The 23583-nt window shown below is 47.5% G+C and overlaps 4 protein-coding genes across 4 annotated transcripts; 3 read left to right on the top strand and 1 right to left on the bottom strand.

Annotated features, from left to right (window-relative positions):
- Positions 1–6151: 6151 nt before the first annotated feature.
- Positions 6152–7081, top strand: LOC306779542 (olfactory receptor 4E2-like; the record flags this gene model as incomplete). Its single annotated transcript, XM_079271506.1, has 1 exon — positions 6152–7081. One exon carries the CDS (start codon positions 6152–6154, stop codon positions 7079–7081), a length of 930 nt encoding a protein of 309 aa, XP_079127632.1.
- Positions 7082–14818: 7737 nt separating this feature from the next.
- polr2d (RNA polymerase II subunit D) lies at positions 14819–16113 on the top strand. Its single transcript, XM_079271693.1, has 4 exons — positions 14819–15128; positions 15479–15659; positions 15734–15829; positions 15899–16113. Exons 1-4 carry the CDS (start codon positions 15053–15055, stop codon positions 15975–15977), a joined length of 432 nt encoding a protein of 143 aa, XP_079127819.1. The 5' UTR covers positions 14819–15052; the 3' UTR covers positions 15978–16113.
- Positions 16114–17116: 1003 nt separating this feature from the next.
- On the bottom strand, positions 17117–17956 carry LOC306779722 (dual specificity protein phosphatase 14-like). The gene is made up of 3 exons (XM_079271704.1): positions 17644–17956; positions 17423–17558; positions 17117–17292 (listed from the first exon to the last, which is right to left on the bottom strand). Exons 1-3 carry the CDS (start codon positions 17952–17954, stop codon positions 17242–17244), a joined length of 498 nt encoding a protein of 165 aa, XP_079127830.1. The 5' UTR covers positions 17955–17956; the 3' UTR covers positions 17117–17241.
- A 1540-nt stretch (positions 17957–19496) lies between these two features.
- On the top strand, positions 19497–23574 carry LOC306779964 (uncharacterized protein). Its single transcript, XM_079272099.1, has 5 exons — positions 19497–19549; positions 21444–21986; positions 22120–22196; positions 22275–22526; positions 23216–23574. Exons 2-5 carry the CDS (start codon positions 21449–21451, stop codon positions 23471–23473), a joined length of 1125 nt encoding a protein of 374 aa, XP_079128225.1. The 5' UTR covers positions 19497–19549; positions 21444–21448; the 3' UTR covers positions 23474–23574.
- The last annotated feature ends 9 nt before the right edge of the window (positions 23575–23583 follow it).

Genomic DNA, 23583 nt, shown 5'->3' with positions numbered 1-23583 from the left:
TGTCATCTAACAAATGTGTTGATAGAAAGATGCCCTGATGAGAGCCGTGTTAACAGTCATGATAACTGTGTAATGTGTCCCTGCTGATGTCAAATTAAACATGTCAATAAAGAATCTTTCACAGCTCTTTTTAAGTTCCTAAACAAAATACATCTTTAAAGACTGAAGCTCGCTCTATTTCTGGGACTGTGTCGCTTGTTCAAAAGGTTTTTTTAATGTAATATGTGAGAAGGTTAAGAATCAACTTCAGCCAACACCTGTTCTGTCATAACCTCTTTTTGGCCGCTCTGTAAGAACAGTACATTTCTGTTCAGTGCTTATTCTTTTGACTTTAAGATCAAAGCCTTTAAGCGTATGTAGCAGTTGTGTACTCTCTCTCTTTGCGTTGTGTTTTGATTCAGACACACTTGATGTCTTTATGGCTCCAACCAGCCGTTTATTCACAGGACAGCATATATGTAGCACATCTGGTAACAAACAGAAGCACATCAGGGTTTCTCACAGCCCACCTCGTGGTCACAAACTCCGGGAACTGCCAAAGTAAAGAAACACATGTTTAAGCTGGCTGTTGTTACAGTGGTGGGCCATCAGGGCCTTCAATGCCTTCTCTGCTGGCCTAAACAGATTCACAGTTTTTGGGCGGTGACAATCCCAAAATCTGCTGCCTCTGTGAGCGGACATCTTCAGCCTCAAACGCATTAAAACATATTCAAGAAATACAACTAGGGAGACTCCACTGTCTTCAATGGCGTCCATGAATGGAGAAGGACTTCTTACTGGAACTACAACACACGGATGTACTGAACAACCGTGAGATTAAACTCTTTGTTAACAAAGAAAGGAGGATGGACTTTGTCTTTAAATAGTGAACAGCAGCTCTGGTCAGTTAAATGCGTTTGTTTTTACATCTGCAGTAGCTTTAATATGCTATTTTATATATTGTAGCGACCCTTGCTCAGGAAAGCTACGAGACGTTCGTTTCTTGTGGTCCTTTATTGAGGACAGTATACAGGCTACTGTGGGCCGTAGCCTACGCCAACAAACAGGCAACACTGTTACCGTTCTTGAACATCTTTTACCATCAGCTCCCGGTCATAGCCGAACTCTCTCACGTTTCAGCACTCAAACCACAACATCCCACAAGGCATGAGGCCTTCACTGACCTCCGTAATTGCAAGAACCAATCTTATATAACATCTTAGAACACTTCCTGTAAACACCATAAGACCTAACATAACAGGTTAACATTATATGTCCTCAGTCCGTTACACTACCCTCCCCCCACAAAGTCCCTCGCCCCCGAGGGGGCAAACAAAGTCTCTCAGGTGGCCAGGGGGCCTTCGGTTCCTCTGAGGCCGCCGTCGGCCTTGGGGGGAAGGGGTCGAGGGGACGCTGGGCCCATGGGCAGGGGACGGGGAAGAAAGGGCTGGGCCAAGGACCCCAAGTTCAGTCTGTGAAGGGCTGGGCGAGACACTGGGGTTATTGGAATGGGTTTGGGGGGTAGTCCGGGCAGAGTCGAGGGTTCCCCGTGTCCCAAGCTCTTGTCCTGGTGGGATGGCTGTGCCCTGGTAGGGGGCCAGCCTGTCTCTGTGCAGGGCGACTTTCCTTCCTCGTGGTGGCAGCTGGACCCTGTACACTACCTCACCAAGTCTCTCCAGGACTCGGCAGGGTCCCACCTACTCACTATCCAGCTTTGGGCACCTGCCCTTCTTCCTTTGCGGGCTATACACCCAGACCAGCTCCTCGACTTCGAAATGTCGTCCTCTGACGTGCACGTCGTAGTTCCTCTTTTGCCTTGCACCTGCACTGCGCAGCTGGTTCCTTGCAAACTCGTGGGCAGACTCCAAGCGGTCCTGGAGTTTCCTAGCATAGTCGAGCCCCGGGGGACCTGCAGGGGCGTCAGGAGGTTTCCCCACCATCATCTCAGCTGGTGTCCGAATTTCTCTGCCTAGCATGAGAAGGGCAGGAGAGCAGGAGGTGGAGTCCTGTACAGCAGACCTGTAAGCCATCAGCACCAGAGGTACATGGTCGTCCCAGTCACGTTGGTGTTTAGCTGTCACTGTGGCCAGCTGCTGCGCCAGTGTGCGGTTAAATCTCTCGACCAGTCCGTCGCTCTGTGGATGAAGGGGTGCGGTGCGGGTCTTGTGGGAGCCCAGTTTGTCACACATGGCAGCGAAGACACGGGACTCAAAGTTTCTGCCCTGGTCTGTGTGGATGACTTCAGGGGCCCCGAATCTGCTGAACATCCCCCCCACCAGAGCATCAACTATAGTCTCCGCCTCCTGGTTTGGCAGGCAGTAAGCTTCAGGCCACTTAGTAAAATAGTCCATGGCAGTGAGGATGTAACGGTTACCTCTCTATATTTTATTTTATAAAATATTATATTATTTATTATTTGTGCAACTTGTTTTTATGAAGATGGATTTTTGTTTGGTTTGATATGTGATAGGAACCATTGTTACGTCCAGTGTTGCTCTGGGGACATATTTAGCAGGTGCCAGTGTTGCCAACTTGGCGACTTTCTCACTAAATCTGGTGACTTTCCAAACCCTCATGGCGACTTTTTTTGTCAAAAGCTACTAGTGACAAATCTAGAGACTTGTTCTGGTGTTGTTGGAGACTTGTTCTGGTGTTGATGGAGACTTGTTCTGGTGTTGTTGGAGACTTGTTCTGGTGTTGATGGAGACTTGTTCTGGTGTTGATGGAGACTTGTTCTGGTGTTGATGGAGACTTGTTCTGGTGTTGTTGGAGACTTGTTCTGGTGTTGTTGGAGACTTGTTCTGGTGTTGATGGAGACTTGTTCTGGTGTTGTTGGAGACTTGTTCTGGTGTTGATGGAGACTTGTTCTGGTGTTGATGGAGACTTGTTCTGGTGTTGTTGGAGACTTGTTCTGGTGTTGATGGAGACTTGTTCTGGTGTTGTTGGAGACTTGTTCTGGTGTTGATGGAGACTTGTTCTGGTGTTGTTGGAGACTTGTTCTGGTGTTGTTGGAGACTTGTTCTGGTGTTGATGGAGACTTGTTCTGGTGTTGTTGGAGACTTGTTCTGGTGTTGATGGAGACTTGTTCTGGTGTTGATGGAGACTTGTTCTGGTGTTGTTGGAGACTTGTTCTGGTGTTGTTGGAGACTTGTTCTGGTGTTGATGGAGACTTGTTCTGGTGTTGATGGTGTTGACGTCAAACCAGACGAAACCAACCAGCTTGCTAAACTGCAAGCGTGTCTTAAGGACATAAAAACCTGGATGACCTGCAACTTCCTGATGTTAAACTCAGACAAAACTGAAGTTATTCTACTCGGCCCAGAACACCTCCGAAATCAGTTATCGAATGATATAGTTTCTCTAGATGGCATTGCGCTGGCATCCACCAGCACAGTCAAGAATCTTGGAGTTACCTTTGATCAGGATTTGTCTTTCAACTCTCAGATAAAACTTATTTCTAGGACTGCCTTTTTTCACCTACGTAATATTTCAAAAATCAGGCACATCCTGTCTCAAAGCGATGCAGAGAAATGAGTTCATGCATTTGTTACCTCTAGACTAGATTACTGCAATTCCTTATTTTCAGGCTGCTCTAATAAGTCTCTTAAATCTCTCCAGCTGATCCAGAATGCTGCAGCTCGTGTACTAACAAGAACTAAGAGGAGAGAGGGTTAACAGGCACCTGGTAATACCCACTGCGGAGGTCCAAGGAGGAGAACCAAGAGGACCCCGAGACCAGGCCCAGAGACTCGTCAATGCGGGGCAGTGGGTAGGAATCCTTCTTGGTTACTCCATTTACAGTGGCCTTCAAAAAGTCCAAACCCAGAATACATGGATCCTGCACTGAAGCTATCCACACCCGGTACAGTACAATCATCCCCCCCACAGATATAATCAACAGACATATGCCTTTCATGGGTGCTAGCTCTCCGGTGACCGCTCGCAATCACACAGCGGTGGGGTCGAAGAGAGTCCCGTCCGGGACCATATTTGGCCTCACCAATGTTACGCTTGAGCCTGTGTCCACTAGTGCAAAGCAGGGCACTCCTTCCACAGTGACAGGGACAAGGTCCACATATCCTCCTCTATGCGGGCCCTGAGCCGTTTCCCTGAAACTTGCTTGACTTGGGGCAATCCCTGGCAAAGTGCCCTGGTTGACCACACTCCCAGCAGACCCTGGGCCCGGGGCGTGGCTGGTGTGTTTGCTGTACCGACACAGCCCGAATCAATTCAGTCACTTCAGTCAACCATGCCGGTCTCTCTTCTTCTGAGGAGCTCTGCATTGCAGCCCTCACGGCAGGTAGCCCCTCTCTTTGACAGTTTCCAGCCGCTACACCCCACACATTCTCTCTCTCCACAGCCATCTCCAAGGCCGCCTGCAAATACTGTGGGTGTTGCAGCTGTACCTGGACACGCAGTTCAGTGGGGAAGATTGCTCTGATGAACTGGTCCCGTGCCAGCTCACTCTGTACTTTGGGGGGCATGTGTACATAAGCCTGTCGCGACAGGCTTTCAATGTCGTTAGCTAATGCCCGCAGTGGCTCCCCAGGTTTTCTGCAACGATTATTGAGTTCATTACGCAGGAGCTCAGGCTGCAAACACTGTCCAAAACGCCCCCACCAGCGCCTGATAACTACGTCTGTCCTCCGGACTCAGCAGCAGAAGACAGGACAGCGCATCTCCTGTGAGGCACAAAGCCAGCTGCAGTTCTTTAGTCTCGATGGACCATCCCCCGGCATGGTATAATATCTCAAATTGGGCCAGGAAAGCTTCCCAGTCAGACCTACCGGAGTATTTGGGTGTTTTCACCGTTGAGACTGCTACTGAGTGTCGCCGGGCGCCGCCATCGTTATTTCCATTGTCGGGAGAAATGGCGGGAAACGTTGATGAGGGAGCCATACCAGCGTCTCTAGCCATCTTCACCGCAGACTCTCTCAGGCGATCCCTCGCCACACTTGAAGCTCTCGTGAACTCTCTGGCTCTGTCCTCCGACCACCCGCACGCTCCTTCCTCCTCCATGTCTCTCCTTTCCTTCTTCACCTCCATCCTGCCGACACCATCCATGACCAACAGCAAGCTAACTGGCTAGCTCACGAATGAAGCTAGGTTAGCTCACGAACGGATTTTGCGTTACGTCTACGTCCGTCACAAAGTCACTTCTGACACCAGTGTAATGTTCCACTTACGAGTCGGAGACAGAGTGAAGTCCTTGCAAGAGGTTTATTAACACAAACCGTCAACAATAGTGCCGAGCAACTCCAGCGAACATTATCGGTGTTTTTACAGTGTGTTTCAACAACTCTCTTCTTCGTTGGTTCCGGTCTAACAACCTTGACTAGCTCCCGACACAGAACAGGTAACCCCTCCTCCCCTCTGCTCTACCAATCACAGGCCCGCACCTTGACTAACGTGTACAGTGCGTCCCGTGATTGGCCAGAGAGAGGAAAGTGACAGCCTGACCCCTCTACTACCAGCTGTCACTGTACAGGGTCGCTACAAAATGTATGCTTTTGTATATATATTTATTTGTACATACGGAAAAACTGGAGTCAAATTCCTTGTATGCGTATTCATACATGGCCAAGAAAGCTGATTCTGATTACAGGGTCTTCAACTTTCACCTGCAGATGATTTTTCCTGCATCCTCATCTTGAATTAAATGTAATTATAATTTTTGTTACCATTTGTCAATCATGTTTTTTGTATCAGTGTCAAGTTTTTATATGATAAAATGAATACAAAATTGAATGGAAAGAAGTAATCGGTACAAATCAGGTTGTAATCTGATTACCAGGATTGACTGCTGCTGTGGGCGACACCCTGACCTGAAAAGGTTCAAATACAGAGGGCGAGTGTCTGGACGTAGTTTGGAAGGAGTCGTTGTGACTACAACAGGTGAGCAGATCAATGTTAGCTTCATTCAATGTCTCAGCCTGTGTTTCACTGACTTTACAGGACGTAATGTAAGTGTGCTGTATTTGTGATATTTGTTTTCATTCAAATGAATCTGGTTGGTGTTTATACACTGAGGTGTGTTTGTATATTATTCATGATTTATTTCTCTGTCATGCATTTAAACTTGATTAACTTTCACAAAGTGTTGCTTAATTGCTGCAATGTGCTCATCCATTGAGCGGTGCTATGAATTGATTGAAGAGTCAAAGTGAGGATCATGATGAACTCCACTCTGGTTTCATATTTCATACTTAGTGCCTACTTTGACACCGGGGTGTTTAAATACTTGTTTTTCATGATTGTTATGCTTTTATATTTGTTAATTGTTGGTTCCAACCTCCTTCTGATTGTGGTTATCTGTATGAACAGAAGCTTACATGAACCCATGTACCTTTTTCTCTGCAGCCTGTTTGTGAATGAACTGTTTGGTAGTACAGGGTTGTTTCCATTCCTGCTGGTTCAGATCCTCTCTGACATTCACACGGTTTCTGCTCCACTTTGTTTCCTGCAGATCTATTGTGTTCATTTCTATGGAAGTGTTGAATTGTTTACTTTAGGCGTCATGTCTTATGATCGATACCATGCTATCTGTTGTCCTCTACATTATAATAAACATATGACTTCCAGCAGGGCAGTAATCCTGGCTGTGTTCGTGTGGTTGTACAGTGCACTTGTAACTGTTGTCATGATGTCTTTGAGTGTTCCGTTACAGCGGTGTGGGAACACAATTCAAAAAGTCTACTGCGACAACTACTCTGTTGTTAAACTGGCGTGCTCTGGCACTACAGTCAATAACATTAATGGACTTGTTTACATGTTTACAGTAATATTTGCTCTGATAATTCTAATCCTTTACTCGTACGTGAGGATTCTTAGAGTTTGTTTCTCTGCTTGTAAACAGACCAGACAGAAAGCTGTCAGTACCTGCACACCTCACCTCGCTTCTCTGCTCAACTTCTCCTTTGGGGTTTTCTTTGAAATAGTGCAGAGCAGGTTTGATATGAACGGTGTTCCCAACATGTTAAGAGTGTTTTTATCGTTGTACTGGCTCACATGCCAACCGCTCTTCAACCCTTTAATATACGGACTGAACATGTCCAAGATACGCATCATATGCAACAGTCTAGCTTTTGGTAAAAGGATGTAGAATACTTACTGTATCATCTGTCATCTAACAAATGTGTTGATAGAAAGATGCCCTGATGAGAGCCGTGTTAACAGTCATGATAACTGTGTAATGTGTCCCTGCTGATGTCAAATTAAACATGTCAATAAAGAATCTTTCACAGCTCTTTTTAAGTTCCTAAACAAAATACATCTTTAAAGACTGAAGCTCGCTCTATTTCTGGGACTGTGTCGCTTGTTCAAAAGGTTTTTTTAATGTAATATGTGAGAAGGTTAAGAATCAACTTCAGCCAACACCTGTTCTGTCATAACCTCTTTTTGGCCGCTCTGTAAGAACAGTACATTTCTGTTCAGTGCTTATTCTTTTGACTTTAAGATCAAAGCCTTTAAGCGTATGTAGCAGTTGTGTACTCTCTCTCTTTGCGTTGTGTTTTGATTCAGACACACTTGATGTCTTTATGGCTCCAACCAGCCGTTTATTCACAGGACAGCATATATGTAGCACATCTGGTAACAAACAGAAGCACATCAGGGTTTCTCACAGCCCACCTCGTGGTCACAAACTCCGGGAACTGCCAAAGTAAAGAAACACATGTTTAAGCTGGCTGTTGTTACAGTGGTGGGCCATCAGGGCCTTCAATGCCTTCTCTGCTGGCCTAAACAGATTCACAGTTTTTGGGCGGTGACAATCCCAAAATCTGCTGCCTCTGTGAGCGGACATCTTCAGCCTCAAACGCATTAAAACATATTCAAGAAATACAACTAGGGAGACTCCACTGTCTTCAATGGCGTCCATGAATGGAGAAGGACTTCTTACTGGAACTACAACACACGGATGTACTGAACAACCGTGAGATTAAACTCTTTGTTAACAAAGAAAGGAGGATGGACTTTGTCTTTAAATAGTGAACAGCAGCTCTGGTCAGTTAAATGCGTTTGTTTTTACATCTGCAGTAGCTTTAATATGCTATTTTATATATTGTAGCGACCCTTGCTCAGGAAAGCTACGAGACGTTCGTTTCTTGTGGTCCTTTATTGAGGACAGTATACAGGCTACTGTGGGCCGTAGCCTACGCCAACAAACAGGCAACACTGTTACCGTTCTTGAACATCTTTTACCATCAGCTCCCGGTCATAGCCGAACTCTCTCACGTTTCAGCACTCAAACCACAACATCCCACAAGGCATGAGGCCTTCACTGACCTCCGTAATTGCAAGAACCAATCTTATATAACATCTTAGAACACTTCCTGTAAACACCATAAGACCTAACATAACAGGTTAACATTATATGTCCTCAGTCCGTTACACTACCCTCCCCCCACAAAGTCCCTCGCCCCCGAGGGGGCAAACAAAGTCTCTCAGGTGGCCAGGGGGCCTTCGGTTCCTCTGAGGCCGCCGTCGTCCTTGGGGGGAAGGGGTCGAGGGGACGCTGGGCCCATGGGCAGGGGACGGGGAAGAAAGGGCTGGGTCAAGGACCCCAAGTTCAGTCTGTGAAGGGCTGGGCGAGACACTGGGGTTATTGGAATGGGTTTGGGGGGTAGTCCGGGCAGAGTCGAGGGTTCCCCGTGTCCCAAGCTCTTGTCCTGGTGGGATGGCTGTGCCCTGGTAGGGGGCCAGCCTGTCTCTGTGCAGGGCGACTTTCCTTCCTCGTGGTGGCAGCTGGACCCTGTACACTACCTCACCAAGTCTCTCCAGGACTCGGCAGGGTCCCACCTACTCACTATCCAGCTTTGGGCACCTGCCCTTCTTCCTTTGCGGGCTATACACCCAGACCAGCTCCTCGACTTCGAAATGTCGTCCTCTGACGTGCACGTCGTAGTTCCTCTTTTGCCTTGCACCTGCACTGCGCAGCTGGTTCCTTGCAAACTCGTGGGCAGACTCCAAGCGGTCCTGGAGTTTCCTAGCATAGTCGAGCCCCGGGGGACCTGCAGGGGCGTCAGGAGGTTTCCCCACCATCATCTCAGCTGGTGTCCGAATTTCTCTGCCTAGCATGAGAAGGGCAGGAGAGCAGGAGGTGGAGTCCTGTACAGCAGACCTGTAAGCCATCAGCACCAGAGGTACATGGTCGTCCCAGTCACGTTGGTGTTTAGCTGTCACTGTGGCCAGCTGCTGCGCCAGTGTGCGGTTAAATCTCTCGACCAGTCCGTCGCTCTGTGGATGAAGGGGTGCGGTGCGGGTCTTGTGGGAGCCCAGTTTGTCACACATGGCAGCGAAGACACGGGACTCAAAGTTTCTGCCCTGGTCTGTGTGGATGACTTCAGGGGCCCCGAATCTGCTGAACATCCCCCCCACCAGAGCATCAACTATAGTCTCCGCCTCCTGGTTTGGCAGGCAGTAAGCTTCAGGCCACTTAGTAAAATAGTCCATGGCAGTGAGGATGTAACGGTTACCTCTCTATATTTTATTTTATAAAATATTATATTATTTATTATTTGTGCAACTTGTTTTTATGAAGATGGATTTTTGTTTGGTTTGATATGTGATAGGAACCATTGTTACGTCCAGTGTTGCTCTGGGGACATATTTAGCAGGTGCCAGTGTTGCCAACTTGGCGACTTTCTCACTAAATCTGGTGACTTTCCAAACCCTCATGGCGACTTTTTTTGTCAAAAGCTACTAGTGACAAATCTAGAGACTTGTTCTGGTGTTGTTGGAGACTTGTTCTGGTGTTGATGGAGACTTGTTCTGGTGTTGTTGGAGACTTGTTCTGGTGTTGATGGAGACTTGTTCTGGTGTTGTTGGAGACTTGTTCTGGTGTTGATGGAGACTTGTTCTGGTGTTGATGGAGACTTGTTCTGGTGTTGCTGGAGACTTGTTCTGGTGTTGATGGAGACTTGTTCTGGTGTTGTTGGAGACTTGTTCTGGTGTTGATGGAGACTTGTTCTGGTGTTGTTGGAGACTTGTTCTGGTGTTGTTGGAGACTTGTTCTGGTGTTGATGGAGACTTGTTCTGGTGTTGATGGAGACTTGTTCTGGTGTTGATGGAGACTTGTTCTGGTGTTGCTGGAGACTTGTTCTGGTGTTGTTGGAGACTTGTTCTGGTGTTGATGGAGACTTGTTCTGGTGTTTTGACTCCGACGTTGAAGCTCGTACGTTCTGCACCGTCGTCACCAGATATCAGATAATAAATACAGTAAATACAGTAGAATCACAACCTATCCAGAGTTACACACTACCAGTGGTCTCACAGGTTCTAATACCATCAGACAAAAAGAGAAAAACAACAAAACTAAAATAACTGTCACGGCTCTGCTGTGACCTCAGCTCGTGTTGGTGTCTCCCCTCTGCACTCTCTGTCAGTGTGTGTGTGTGCGTGTGTGTGTATGGCATGGGCGCGGCTTCAATCATCTCCACACCTGCCAACAATCAGACCATCATCACAGATAGCTCAAATACCCCGGCTTCCTTCAGTCTCATCGCCAGCTTGTTTCTTCAGCTCAGTGGTAGCTACAGCCTCGGCCCCTCTGAGGGTCCTACAGGGTCCTACAGCCACCCTACAGCCTCGGCCCCTCTGAGGGTCCGACAGGGTCCTACAGGGACCCTACAGCCTCGGCCCCTCTGAGGGTCCTACAGGGTCCTACAGCCACCCTACAGCCTCGGCCCCTCTGAGGGTCCTACAGGGTCCTACAGGGACCCTACAGCCTCGGCCCCTCTGAGGGTCCGACAGGGTCCTACAGGGACCCTACAGCCTCGGCCCCTCTGAGGGTCCTACAGGGACTCTACAGCCTTGGCCCCTCTGAGGGTCATCTGGTCTCACCAGTTAGTTCGATTTGTTTTCCCGATTTGCAACTAACTTGCGTTTTTCTCGTGCTCCAAGATTCCCGTGCCACGTCTGATCGACCTGCATGAGACACTTCTCCAGGACGTAGTAGAGACTATACGGACCCTTTCCCCCAGCGTGTCTCAACTCAGCGGCAAGATGGATCAAGTCACATCTCACCTCTCTGCCTCCTCTGCCCCGGGCGCTTCCGCTGCTCCCATGGAAGATCCACCTGCGCCATCCACAGCCCCCCCGGCATCCGCCACTCTAGCTCTGCGTGGCCGTGAGCCGTACATCCCGACACCGGAACGTTACGCCGGAGATCTGGGAGCCTGTGGGCGGTTCCTCCTGCAATGTTCCCTGGTATTCCAGCAGCAGCCAGCCACCTACGCCCCAGATACGTCACGTATAGCCTTTATCACAAGTTTACTTACGGGCAAAGCTGCCCAGTGGGCTACCGCCTTATGGGAGGAGTCCGCCATCTGTAATTCTTACCCTGTATTTGTAGCAGAAATGAGAGGTTTTTGACCACCCAGTTCAGGGTAGGGCCGCAGCCAGCAGACTTCTCTCCCTTCGTCAGGGTTCCGGATCAGTCGCAGAATATGCGGTGGACTTCAGGATTTTAGCGACAGAGAGTGGGTGGGAGGACATTTCGTTGAAGACTGTTTTTGTCTACGGGTTATCAGAGAATATCAGGGATGAGTTAGTGCCGAAGGAGGAGACAGACAGTTTAGACTCCCTCATTTCCCTGTCCATTCGCTGCCAACAAGCCTCCACCTCTCGCAGTCAGCCTCGGGTAGCTTCCCGGGTGAGCGCAGACAGTCGGACTGCCTCCGGCCCGGCCCTTAGCGCTCGACCACCGACTAGGCTCATCAGTTACTGAAGGGGTCATGATGAGCCATACCTCCACCTCTTCTGCAGCCACTCAATCCTGTAAGCCTGTTAAAGCATCCCTCATGTGGAAGGGAGAATCCATTCCCATTCATGTCTTGATTGACTCAGGTGCAGACGAGAACTTTGTTGACTCCGCCCTCGTCGCACAAGCTGGGATTTCCATTGAAGCCCTTCCTGTCCCTAAGGAGGTCTATGCCCTGGATGGACAACTCCTGGCCCACATCACTCACTACACAGCTCCCCTGAGTCTTCACCTGTCCGGTAATCACCACGAGTCAGTCAGACTACTTCTGATTTCCTCACCACATGCTCCAGTGGTCTAACTTCTAGCCACAGGTGATTTCTTTTTACCCTTGGCATATCGTGGCTTCTTCACACCAGATGTCAAGGCAAAGAGAGGCTTGCTGATACTCAAGTATCCTTCGAAGAACCTTTGGTAAAAACCAACCATACCAAGGAACGATCTTATTTTGGATGGAGAGGGAATGTTGGTGCTGTCATCCATCAAATCCTTCTCACTCAGATCAACAATGGCCTTGACCTTCTCTGGGTCAGTGGAGATGCCATCCTTACTCACAATATGCCCCAGGAACTTCACAGATGGTCTCATGAAGTGGCACTTCTTTGGAGCTAGCTTCAGGTTGTGCGCCTTCAGTTTCTCAAACACCATTTCCAGCCTCTGCAAAGCTAATTGCTCGTTGGGAGCAAAGACAAGGATGTCATCAAGGTAACACAACAGGCTCAAGAAGTTTTGATCACCGAAGATGGCCATCATCATCCTCACGAACGTGGCTGGTCTGTTGCATAGTCTCTGCGAAGCCTGTTGTACTCGTACAGTCCAAAAGGAGACGTGAATGCAGTGAACTTCTTATCCTCCTCATGGACTTCCACATTGTAGTATCCAGAGGTCACGTCCATGGTTGACAAGAAAGCGTTCCCCCCCCAAGAGCAGCCAAAAGCATAATATAAGATGTAGACATGAAACTCAAGATGCGACTTATCTCCTCTTCCAACTTCTAAACCGCTGACGGTGAGCTTCAGGGAGCCATTCAGACGCCTTCAGAACCGCAGCCGGAACCTTTGCAGAATCCCAACTGTCCCGCCTCCTGACTTTGACCAGCCCCTCATGTCTGCCGGTACCTGTCACGTAACGGACCACCAGTGCTGCGCTGTATTACCCACACCAGGCTCTTCCTTCACCAGACCAGCAACAAAAGGTGCTCGATTTATCTCCCGTCTCATCTCCTCTCCATCACTTCAGCTCCAGCACTTGTACTGGCAGAACTCCTAACTGTGGTCGCTCCTTTAAGCCTATACTTCGTGTCCATATAGTTCTGCCACTACGTAGAGTTCGTGCCTTACGTCAGACTCGCAGCCTTTCCCAACAGAGAACCCAGAAGGAGCTGATGGTTCCATTTCTGCTGCCTATCAATCAGCAGCAGCGTTGGTGGTATAGTGGTTAGCATAGCTGCCTTCCAAGCAGTTGACCCGGGTTCGATTCCCGGCCAACGCATCCTTTTTCTGTTGTCATGCTGAGGAACATTCCATGACGTTTACAGATAGTAGTAGTATTTGTAGTAGTAGTAGTATTTGTGATAAAACATTACTATGGTATTCTTTGTTTCGTTGTTTGGTCGTTCATACTGAGACTCTCCAGACAGAAGCAGAGTCATTGGCTGAGAGCTGGTGTTGCAGTTTCTCAGAGTACAGACGCTTAGCGTCTCTCACCGCCTTACTAAACCTGTGTTTTACCTCTTTGTACGAGTCCTTGTCTCCACTCCTGAACGCCTGATCCCTGTGCAGCCTTAGCTGTCTGAGTTCTGCTGTGGACCAGGGTTTGTCGTTGTTGTAACTCACCGTGGTGCTTGTTGGAACACAGCTGTCCTCACAGAAGCTGATGTATGAAGTTACAGCCTCTGTGTACTCATCTAGGCTGTTGGTAGCAGTCCTGAAGACATCCCAGTCTGTACAGTCCAAGCACGCCCGAAGGTCCTCCAGAGCCTCACTGGTCCTCCAGAGCCTCACTGGTCCTCCAGAGCTTCACTGGTCCTCCAGAGCCTCACTGGTCCTCCAGAGCCTCACTGGTCCTCCAGAGCCTCACTGGTCCTCCAGAGCCTCACTGGTCCTCCAGAGCCTCACTGGTCCACTGCTTGAGTTTCCTCACTAGGTTTACAGCTTGAGTTTCTGCCTGTAAGCAGGAATCAGATGGACCATGACGTGGTCAGAGAGTCAGTGCAGCCTGAGGGACGGCGTGATGGCCCCGCTGATTGTGGTGTAGCAGTGGTCTAATGTTCTCCTCTCTGGTTGAGCATTTAATGAACTGTCTGTATTTGGGGAGTTCATGTCTGAGGTTTCCTTTGTTCAAGTCACAGAGGACAATAACTGGGGTTAGGGTTGGTCCGCTCCACACACAGTATCTGTTTGGCGAGTGTCCGCTGTGCCTCCTGCACGTTGCCCTGCGGCGGCATGTAGACACCGACCAGTAGGAATGAAGAGAACTCACGGGGGACTAGAAGGGTTTACAGTTTTAACACCAATGTTTCGCTATGACACGTTCATCCTAACCTAACCTAACCTAACCCATACTAAGTTAACGCATTCAAGACCAGCCTCGGGAGAGAACGGCAACATCATCAAAGCCTCCATCAATACATATTCTCCTCCAGCTCACCGTCCAGTCTCACGCATCGCGTTAATACAACTCACACACCTTGAGACTCAACGCATGTGAGATGAGGAAGCCACCACCTGGTAAAGGCTTAGGTTAGGGCCGGTTAGGTTAGGGTTAAGTTAGGGTCTCGCTACTCTACCGTCACTGAAGGTCATCTACTGAAGGTCATTCAAGTGTGTTAAAGTGCAGTGAAAAGTACAAGATTTCCCTCTGAAGTGTAATGAGACGTTTAAAGTAGCATAACAAGTAAAGTAGCATAATATTATAGTACTTCACAGTACTTGTAGACTGCAGTATTTCCTCATTGTATTCCTGAAGTACAACATGAGTCTGAGATGTTGTAACGTCTACTCTCTACCAGAGAACACTGTGGGCTTTTGCTGCTTTTATTTTGAAGGAGGACAACCATGAAGCGGAAGTGATAGCTTTCAGAAGCGGAAGTGTTTGTCCGTGTATTTGTGTAGCACAGTCTCTGTGAGCTAGAACCTGGTCCGGGATTTAACGGATCCACAGAGTTCCCCTCCGACTGCCGGGAGCCTCCGGTAGTCCGTGTTCGTGCTGTGGTACCGGTACCGGCTGCTGGTGCTGCTGTCTGCCCCTGTCGGTCCCCTCTGATGCCCGCGGACCGTTAGCTGGTAGCCGTTAGCCGGTGTTGTTCTGAGTGTCATGGCGGCGGGAGGCGGCGCGGCTGCTGCTGTTGGAGACGTAGAAGAAGACGCGTCTCAGCTGCTGTTTCCTAAAGGTCTGTATATATATATATATAGACCTTTATTTATATATATATATATATATATATATATATATATATATATATATATATATACACTTTTATTGTAACAGAGTATTTGTACACTGTAGTATTAATACCTTTCCTGTTGTATATTCAGTGTATTTCCTTAAAGTGAAACAGAACTACTGAGGCAGATTTGTGATTTTGGGCTAAAATAAATGAAAACTACTGACACGCTGCCTCTACTGGTTGGGTCTACTGACACGTGTCTCTCTCTGGTTGGGTCTACTGACACGTGTCTCTCTCTGGTTGGGTCTACTGACACGTGTCTCTCTCTGGTTGGTCCTCGTGTCCCCCCACAGAGTTCGAGAGCTCAGAGACTCTCCTGAACTCGGAGGTCCACATGTTGCTGGAGCACCGGAAGCAGCAGAACGAGAGCGCCGAGGACGAGCAGGAGCTCTCTGAGGTCTTCATGAAGACCCTGAACTACACGGCCCGCTTCAGCCGCTTCAAGAACCGGGAGACCATCACCGCCGTGCGCAGGTGAGGGGCGGATGTATGTGGTCTGGATCTGATCCGGACTTGATCTGATCCAGACCCCTTTCTCTGTGTTTCAGTCTCCTGCTGCAGAAGAAGCTCCACAAGTTCGAGTTGGCCAGTTTAGCTAATCTGTGTCCAGAAGCTGCAGAAGAGGCCAAAGCCCTGATCCCCAGGTGAGTGATCCACATCCCCCTCAGACCAGAACCAGGACCAGTAACCCTGTTTCCTCCTTGTGTTTTCAGTCTGGAGGGTCGGTTTGAAGATGAGGAGCTGCAGCAGATCCTGGACGACATCCAGACCAAAAGAAGCTTCCAGTACTGAGACCAGGTCCAAACCCCGCCCCCCTCCCTTTTTTAAGTATCCAGATCTGATTGGTTGTGATCATGTGATCTGATGACATCACTCAGCTACTGTTCGTTGTGTTTCTGTCAAAATAAACTTTACTTTGTCTTTTTTACTCTATGGTCTGTTTGTTCTAGACCAGGGGTCACTAGTCGGCGGACCGCGGTCCGGACCCAGACGCCGTTGTGTCCGGACCCAGGACCTAAAACCGATTTTATTTGAACCGGCGCAGCTTTTTCAGCCGTTACGGCACTTTATCAGCGGTGCAGGAAACACGCCGACCAATGCGGTGTGAATCACATCACGTGATGCAGCTCAGCCAATCAAATACGAGTATTCTGACAAGTTTCCTGACTTGGGTGAGATGTTCACACACCGTGACACACGGGAGAGCAGGAGAATCATACCGAGTCAGAGCCGTTATTCCACATGAAGCTCTGCAAAGAGAGAAAGTGTTCAGAGACCCGACTCTTATGTTCATTCTTCACACTGATGGTTTATTTTAAACCTAAGAGCCCAAAATGATCAGAATCCCAACGCATGAGTTCACTGTTCAATGTTACAGAGAGAATAGAGCTGAAACAAGAGGTTCAACAACCACACAAAGTCCTGCTCACTGACTCATCTTATCACAAGATGAGAGAAATATAGTATCGTGTCTTTTGATTGACATCACCTCAATGACGTGAATTTAAAGCTGCAGGACAACTCAGTGAAATGAATGTTTCTAAAATGAATTACTTTATTTTAAGATGCACATTAAAAAGCTTCCTGTTGTGTGTTATTCTTTAATGCAGACCTTATTGTACTTAAAATGAGAAGAACATTTATTTATGTATTTCTATGTATTTATAATCCATCCAGTTACATGTGAAAACAGAATATTAATTGTTAAAATATGACAGTTGACTACACAGAGACGTTTCTACTACCAGACTTCTTGAATATATTGATTTATATATATATATATATATCTATATATATATATATCTATATATCTATATATATATAGATATATCTATATATAGATATAGATATCTATATCTATATATAGATATAGATAAAAATGGCACTAAATAGCACAAGTTAGATATTATTGTAATGTTTCTGACCTTTGTTTGAGGAGTTTTGCTCAATCTGGACCTTTTGGATATTTAGTCGAAGACCCTGGTATAGAGGATCAGGACTAAACTCAGACTGGTTCAGGACCAGATCAAAGTTCCTCACTGTCACTCTGACGTCTTCAGGGGGAACCGATGAGCCACAGACAGGAAGTGAGACGGACCAACGTGATCTTTAATAATAAATAAAAACAACAGACTTTTAAAACTCCTCTATCAGATGTTGACACAATAGTCTGGTTCAGGGTTCAGGTCCTCAGAGTCCTGTAGGGCCTCAGGTAGGACTCCGCTGGAGGTCCTCACCATCCTCATGGTGGTCCTGCTGAACAGGGTCCTCTCGTAGTCCATCAGCTGCCTCCAGAAACCAGCGTTGGGTCTGATGAAGGGACGCTGATCCAGAACCACTTCGTGTGCCCGCCGGAGGCTGAGACCTTCAAACCTGCAGACACAGAGACCAGATCCTTTACCTCACTAAGACCACCTGGACCACAAACAAAGGGGGACCACATGGGGACGGGGTCTACCTCATCAGGTAGGCCATTATCAGGGTCGGGGATCGGCTCCGGCCGGCATTGCAGTGGACCAGAGTCCTGCCAGTCTGGTTCTGGTGGATCCGCTCACCCACCGGGTCAAAGTAGAGTCTCAGGGGGATGTGAGGTCGGTCCTGGACCAGGACGTGGAGGACCTGCAGACCGTCCAGCTGAGGGTAGACCAGGTCCTCCAGACCGCTGGCGTTCACGACGAGCGTGATGTTCCTGCTGGAGAGGACGGCGAGGTTCAGGGCCGAGTCCAGACCACCGAGGAAGAGACCGGGGGACACCTGAGAGATCTCCATGACCCTCTAGAGGGGGCAGATTAATATTACTGTAATATTATTATTATTACTATAATATCATTTACAGTTTTTCTCAATTGCTAAAACACTAAAACCCATTGGCTGAACAAAGTTCTCAGTTGCCTGAACTCATTGAGCTGATTGTGCAGTCTGTTGTCAATACCTTAAACTGTGTCACATGGTCAAACACAGTTTGCAGATCTCACTGCGACTTTTCAGCAAAACTCTAAACACATTCTGCACTCTAATGCACATGTCATCCACACTGGTAAACACAAGTGGCAACAATCAAATAGAAATAGAGAACACATGTCATTGATGAAACACAATCACTCTAAATGGATTTCACTTCTATCAAATGATGTGACACAACCAATATAAGCCGGTTTAGAGAGCAAACAGGTGGTTGAAGGTGGGAAGGAGAAAGTCTGAGAATGGATAGAAGAAACAATGTGAGAGGACATCGTGCTTTCTATTTGTTACAGTAACAGTACTGACTGCTCAATAGATGTTGACTGGCTGCAGGTTCATATCAACAAAGAACAAGAATTACAGAATCAGAGACAAAGGACACGTTTGTGAGCTGCAGGGTACAGTACTGTAAACATAGGGGAACAAGGAGGAGGAAGAACAAAAGAAATTGCAAAGAGCAAAGCACAGTCGTCATTTCTGATCAATTTTGAGCGACTGCAATAGAACATGTGTTCGTTCATGTGAAATTTGTTTTGAGATTAAAAATCGACTTCTCCCTGAGAACTATATGTTTTGAACAATGTGCTTTCTATTTATTGGTGTATTGTTTACTGACTGCTTGACAGTGTATATTATTTTGATCACTTTGTTTATGATTTGAGAGCAGTGTTTGATTTTGAGCACAGGTAAAACTGTTTTGAGGCGAAAGTTTCATTTTGCAAGAGGATTCAGAGGTTTTGTAAATAGTGCTTGAAGATGAGGTTTTGTGTTTACAGTTTTGAGAGACTGGGTGACCGTTTCAAGAAATGTGTCTTAGCAATCGAGAAAAACTGTAATTCTTAATATTTATGAGGGCCTACTGAACCGTGTAAATATTGTTGTACATTTTTATGGAGTATAAATAAAGTAATAAATAATAAAATGCTGCGATGAATAAAAACATTAATATGTATGTGCTCTTTATGTATTAGTTGTATTGATGTATGATTACGTCATATTACGTCTTACATACACTTTGTTCTACTTCTGTATTTTTATAAAAACGTAATTACTTCACGTCTGTGAGATTCAAAAGGTTTCTGTCAGAAGTGGGATTCGAACCCACGCCTCCAGGGGAGACTGCGACCTGAACGCAGCGCCTTAGACCGCTCGGCCATCCTGACACTAACAGCTGCAAGAGGAAGGATGAGTATATAACGACATGTTAAGCGTTTATAGCCAACTATCGGTTTGAAAATGTAATATATTTCTGTTGTTAATATAAATTAAAAGTGTTCTGGACACAATGCAGTTCGGACATTTTGGGGACAAGTCTGGGCACGCGCGCGCGCACATACCTCACGAGTCAATGAGTCACTTTAGTTTTGTTTCGGTTCTCAGTCTGACTTCAGCTTCTCGTGCAGGTAAGATCTACTCTGCTTCTATGGAGTGGTCTCGTGTGACGTCACAGTTTAGCTGTCGGCCATGTTGGAGTACATGTTGGAGTACACACAGCCACTGGCATGCACGGCTGAGTCGCAGAACCTATCGATCATGGTGAACTTTTGTGCTGTCTTTGGTTGTGGCAGCAGAGCTGATAGAGACAAGAAATCATTCTTTGGTTTGCCAGCGGTCATTACACATCAAGGAAATTACACGAAGGAGCTATCCAAGCGACGTCGCCAGAAATGGCTGTCGCGCATCTCTCGAGATATAAAGGAATGGAATTTGGAGTACACTCGAGTATGTGCGGATCACTTTATAAGTGGTCAGTGATTTTATTTACAAATTCGTTTGTGAACAGTATTTAATAAAGGAAATATAAATTAAACATGGACATGAGAAGGTTACCGAAGCTTCATCGGCCCGTGACAGCAGTCGGTGCCAGAGATGTGTCGAGCGTGTACAACAGGCGAAACACAGCGATGCAGCCTCAGCATTGCTTGATATGAGTTTAACGTCGTATCATGTATATATATATATATGTGTATATATATATATATATATATGTGTGGGGGGGGGGGATGAAGTTAGGAGTTAGTTGAAAGTGAATTCCTACACACACGCACACAATGACATGCACGTACAATGTAAACAAACACACGTGTCTGTTTGCGCTGAGTAAACATTGAATATTGCTAAATATCTGACCAGATCTGTATATATTTACCCTTCCAATGACGAGATGAGAATTCTCGACGACCGTTGCTTTGACGTCTCGGACCCATCCACTGACAAACTGATTATAAGCGTCGAGCCCTTTGTAGCACTCCAACTCGTCTTTCGTGTAAGGACTCGGGGTGTTCACGAGATACGTGTAGATGTTGGCGTAGTTTACCGATGGAAGATAAGTAGGATCGGCACTGAAACGATCTGCACTCATCGTATAAGGATCCAAGTTACCAATAACCTTCAATTTGGCCAGGTAGCGAACCTTTGATGCACTATCCAGTGATTCAAAGTATGGTATTTTCGCCGCACTTCCTTGTTTACTCGCCGCCATGGAGGATCTGTATGTACTCCAACATGGCCGACCGACCTGGTAACTAAGGAGATCGTGACGTCAGTGAGACCACTCCATTGGATTCTATTCTTTACACCATATCTATTTATTTACAGTCAGATTATTAAAATAAATAAACCCACAAACTGTTTTATTTCATAAAACACGGTCACGATTTGTTCCGTTTAAACCAAACTTCATTCACAAATGTCGCAGTTAAAGGTTTGTTTCCTTCCTTCCTTATTTCCTTCCTCCTCGGTTCCATTCAATTTAAGAGTTTCCCTCAAAGACAAGAACATTCTGAAGGATTCGGTCACGTGATAGAAGCTCTCAGGAGGGATTGATGAGCTCGTGACAGATCAAAGATGGCGACTCATTTTGCTGGAAGAACAGCAAAGAAGAACACGAGCTGCTGCTGTCACGAGCTCGGTGCCGAATGTTAGCCGAGCTCCTCACGAGCCGTTAAATGTTTAAACAGCTGATCTGACGAGTGTGATTGGTCGACACGTGAAGGGTTTCGTTTATTACATTTATTGTGAGTCTGGTGATAACTTCATTAATGTTGAAGAAAGACAACAGACGTCACTCTCACCTGTTCACTCCGGATTTAGATTGAAAACAACAAGTCAACACCTTCCGGTCGGGATTTCCCGTTTTTCAAAATAAAAGCCCAAATAGCATTAAATAACAACAACGTAAACATCCATGTTACATTTCTGTGAAACCAGGTCTCACTTTTTATCTCATGTGGTCTTTAATAGTGTTTTTTTAATCTGTAAACCACTTCCTGTTCTGGTTCCTGTCTCCTGATGTAGACCACATGAAAATGCAGAAACGAAACACAGACCAGGTCCAGAACACTGTCATCCCGAAGGTCCGATATCACCCGAGCATCCAGACCCCGACACCTGGAGCCAAACCCAGACCCAGTCAAACCCAGAAGACCAGACCTGCTGTCGTGCGCCCCCCTCAGACTGGGACCCGCAGCAAGATGGTCCAGAAGAACCAGGATGTGGACAAGACCCCTCAGGTTAAGCCAGGTCCTGCTGTGAGACCACAACCTGATGTAGTACAAAAACAGGGCGCTCAGAAACCGCTTCAGAGAGCCGCTTCAGATCCAGACCCTGACAGACCCCCTCCCAGACCGGAGCAGGTCCCTGTGGGTCTGGGGGTCCAGTTGGACAGGTGTGTTGTGGAGGACGTGGAGGTTCTGACCCGCGGACAGAGTACCAACCAGGACTGGTTCACCTGGAGGAAGAACCGGATCACGGCCTCCGTGGCTCACCGCATCGCTCACTGCCGCTTCGTCACCGGGAAGACCAGAACCCCGCCAAGCTCCTACCTGTCCGCTATCACAGGTAGACCACGCCCTCCAACCACACAATCACGCCCCCTTTTACATATGAAATATTAAAAAAATAGATTAATGGTAAGAACGGATGAATAAATGAAGACATTCTGCGTCTTTATTGGCTGACTGTGACTCCACAGGTGAAGGCCGGAGAGTCCAGACCAGAGCTATGTCCTGGGGGATCCAGATGGAGGCTCAGGTGGTCCGCAGGTACCAGGTACAGTCCAACACACCTGATGCAGTAGAGACGTGTGATGATTATGATGGTGGTGATGATGATGATGATGTCCCACAGAGGATGAAGAGCGCTGCGCTGGGTCGGCCCGTCCTGGTCCAGGACTGCGGTCTCTTCATCGACCCTCTGAGGCCCTGGTTGGCTGCGAGTCCCGACGGGATCGTGACGGACAGCCGGACCGGCCAATGGCTGCTCTGCCTGGAGGTGAAGTGTCCCTACAAGCACAGAGACAGACGGGTGGAGGACGCCTGCAGGGACGACCCGGCCTTCTGTCTGGAGATACAGCACGAGGACAGACAAGAGACTGGAGGGGTAAGACAATCCTCTTCTTCAAGTCCTTGTCTCTAACGTCCTCTCCTTGTCTTTGTCTCCGTGTCTCTAACGTCCTCTCCTTGTCTCTAATGTCCTCTCCTTGTCTCTAATGTCCTCTCCTTGTCTCTAACGTCCTCTCCTTGTCGTCCTCTCCTTGTCTCTAACGTTCTGTCCTTGTTGCTAATGTCCTCTCCCTGTCTTTGTCTCCGTGTCTCTAACGTCCTCTCCTTGTCTCTAATGTCCTCTCCTTGTAGTCCTCTCCTTGTCTTGAACGTTCTGTCCTTGTTGCTAATGTCCTCTCCTTGTCTTTGTCTCTAATGTCCTCTCCTTGTCTTTGTCTCCATGTCTCTAACGTCCTCTCCTTGTCTTTGTCTCCGTGTCTCTAACGTCCTCTCCTTGTCTCTAATGTCCTCTCCCTGTCTTTGGCTCAGTGTCTCTAACATCATCTCCTTGTCTTTGTCTCCATGTCTCTAACGTCCTCTCCTTGTCTTTGTCTCCGTGTCTCTAACGTCCTCTCCTTGTCTCTAATGTCCTCTCCTTGTAGTCCTCTCCTTGTCTTGAACGTTCTGTCCTTGTTGCTAATGTCCTCTCCTTGTTGCTAATGTCCTCTCCTTGTCTTTGTCTCTAATGTCCTCTCCTTGTCTTTGTCTCCGTGTCTCTAACGTCCTCTCCCTGTCTCCTTGTCCCAGTCCCCGGTCTACCACCTGAAGACATCTCACAGTTACTACACACAGATCCAGGTCCAGCTGGCGGTGACGGGTCTTCGTCGGGCCGACCTCGCCGTCTTTACCCTGAAGGAGACGGCCATCGTCCCGGTGACCTTTGACCCCGACCTGTGGGAGGACACGGTGTCCAAACTGGAGGTGTTTTATAGGGACGCCATCCTGCCTCACCTGAGGGAGAAGACACGGGAGGACACAGCAGCAGCGTGGACACCTGAGCTGTAGAAACTGTGTTTAAAGTATTACTTTGAAAGTATACTTGCTCTGTAGTACAGCAGAGTACTGGTACTACTACTACTTCCAGGATGTAACCAAATAGGTTTCATATTATTGTT

This window comes from Melanostigma gelatinosum (assembly GCF_949748355.1).
Source record: "Melanostigma gelatinosum genome assembly, chromosome: 7".
Lineage (NCBI taxonomy): Eukaryota > Metazoa > Chordata > Actinopteri > Perciformes > Zoarcidae > Melanostigma > Melanostigma gelatinosum.
The sequence above is the reverse complement of the archived record's forward strand: the minus strand, read 5'-3'. Positions and strand labels throughout refer to the sequence as shown.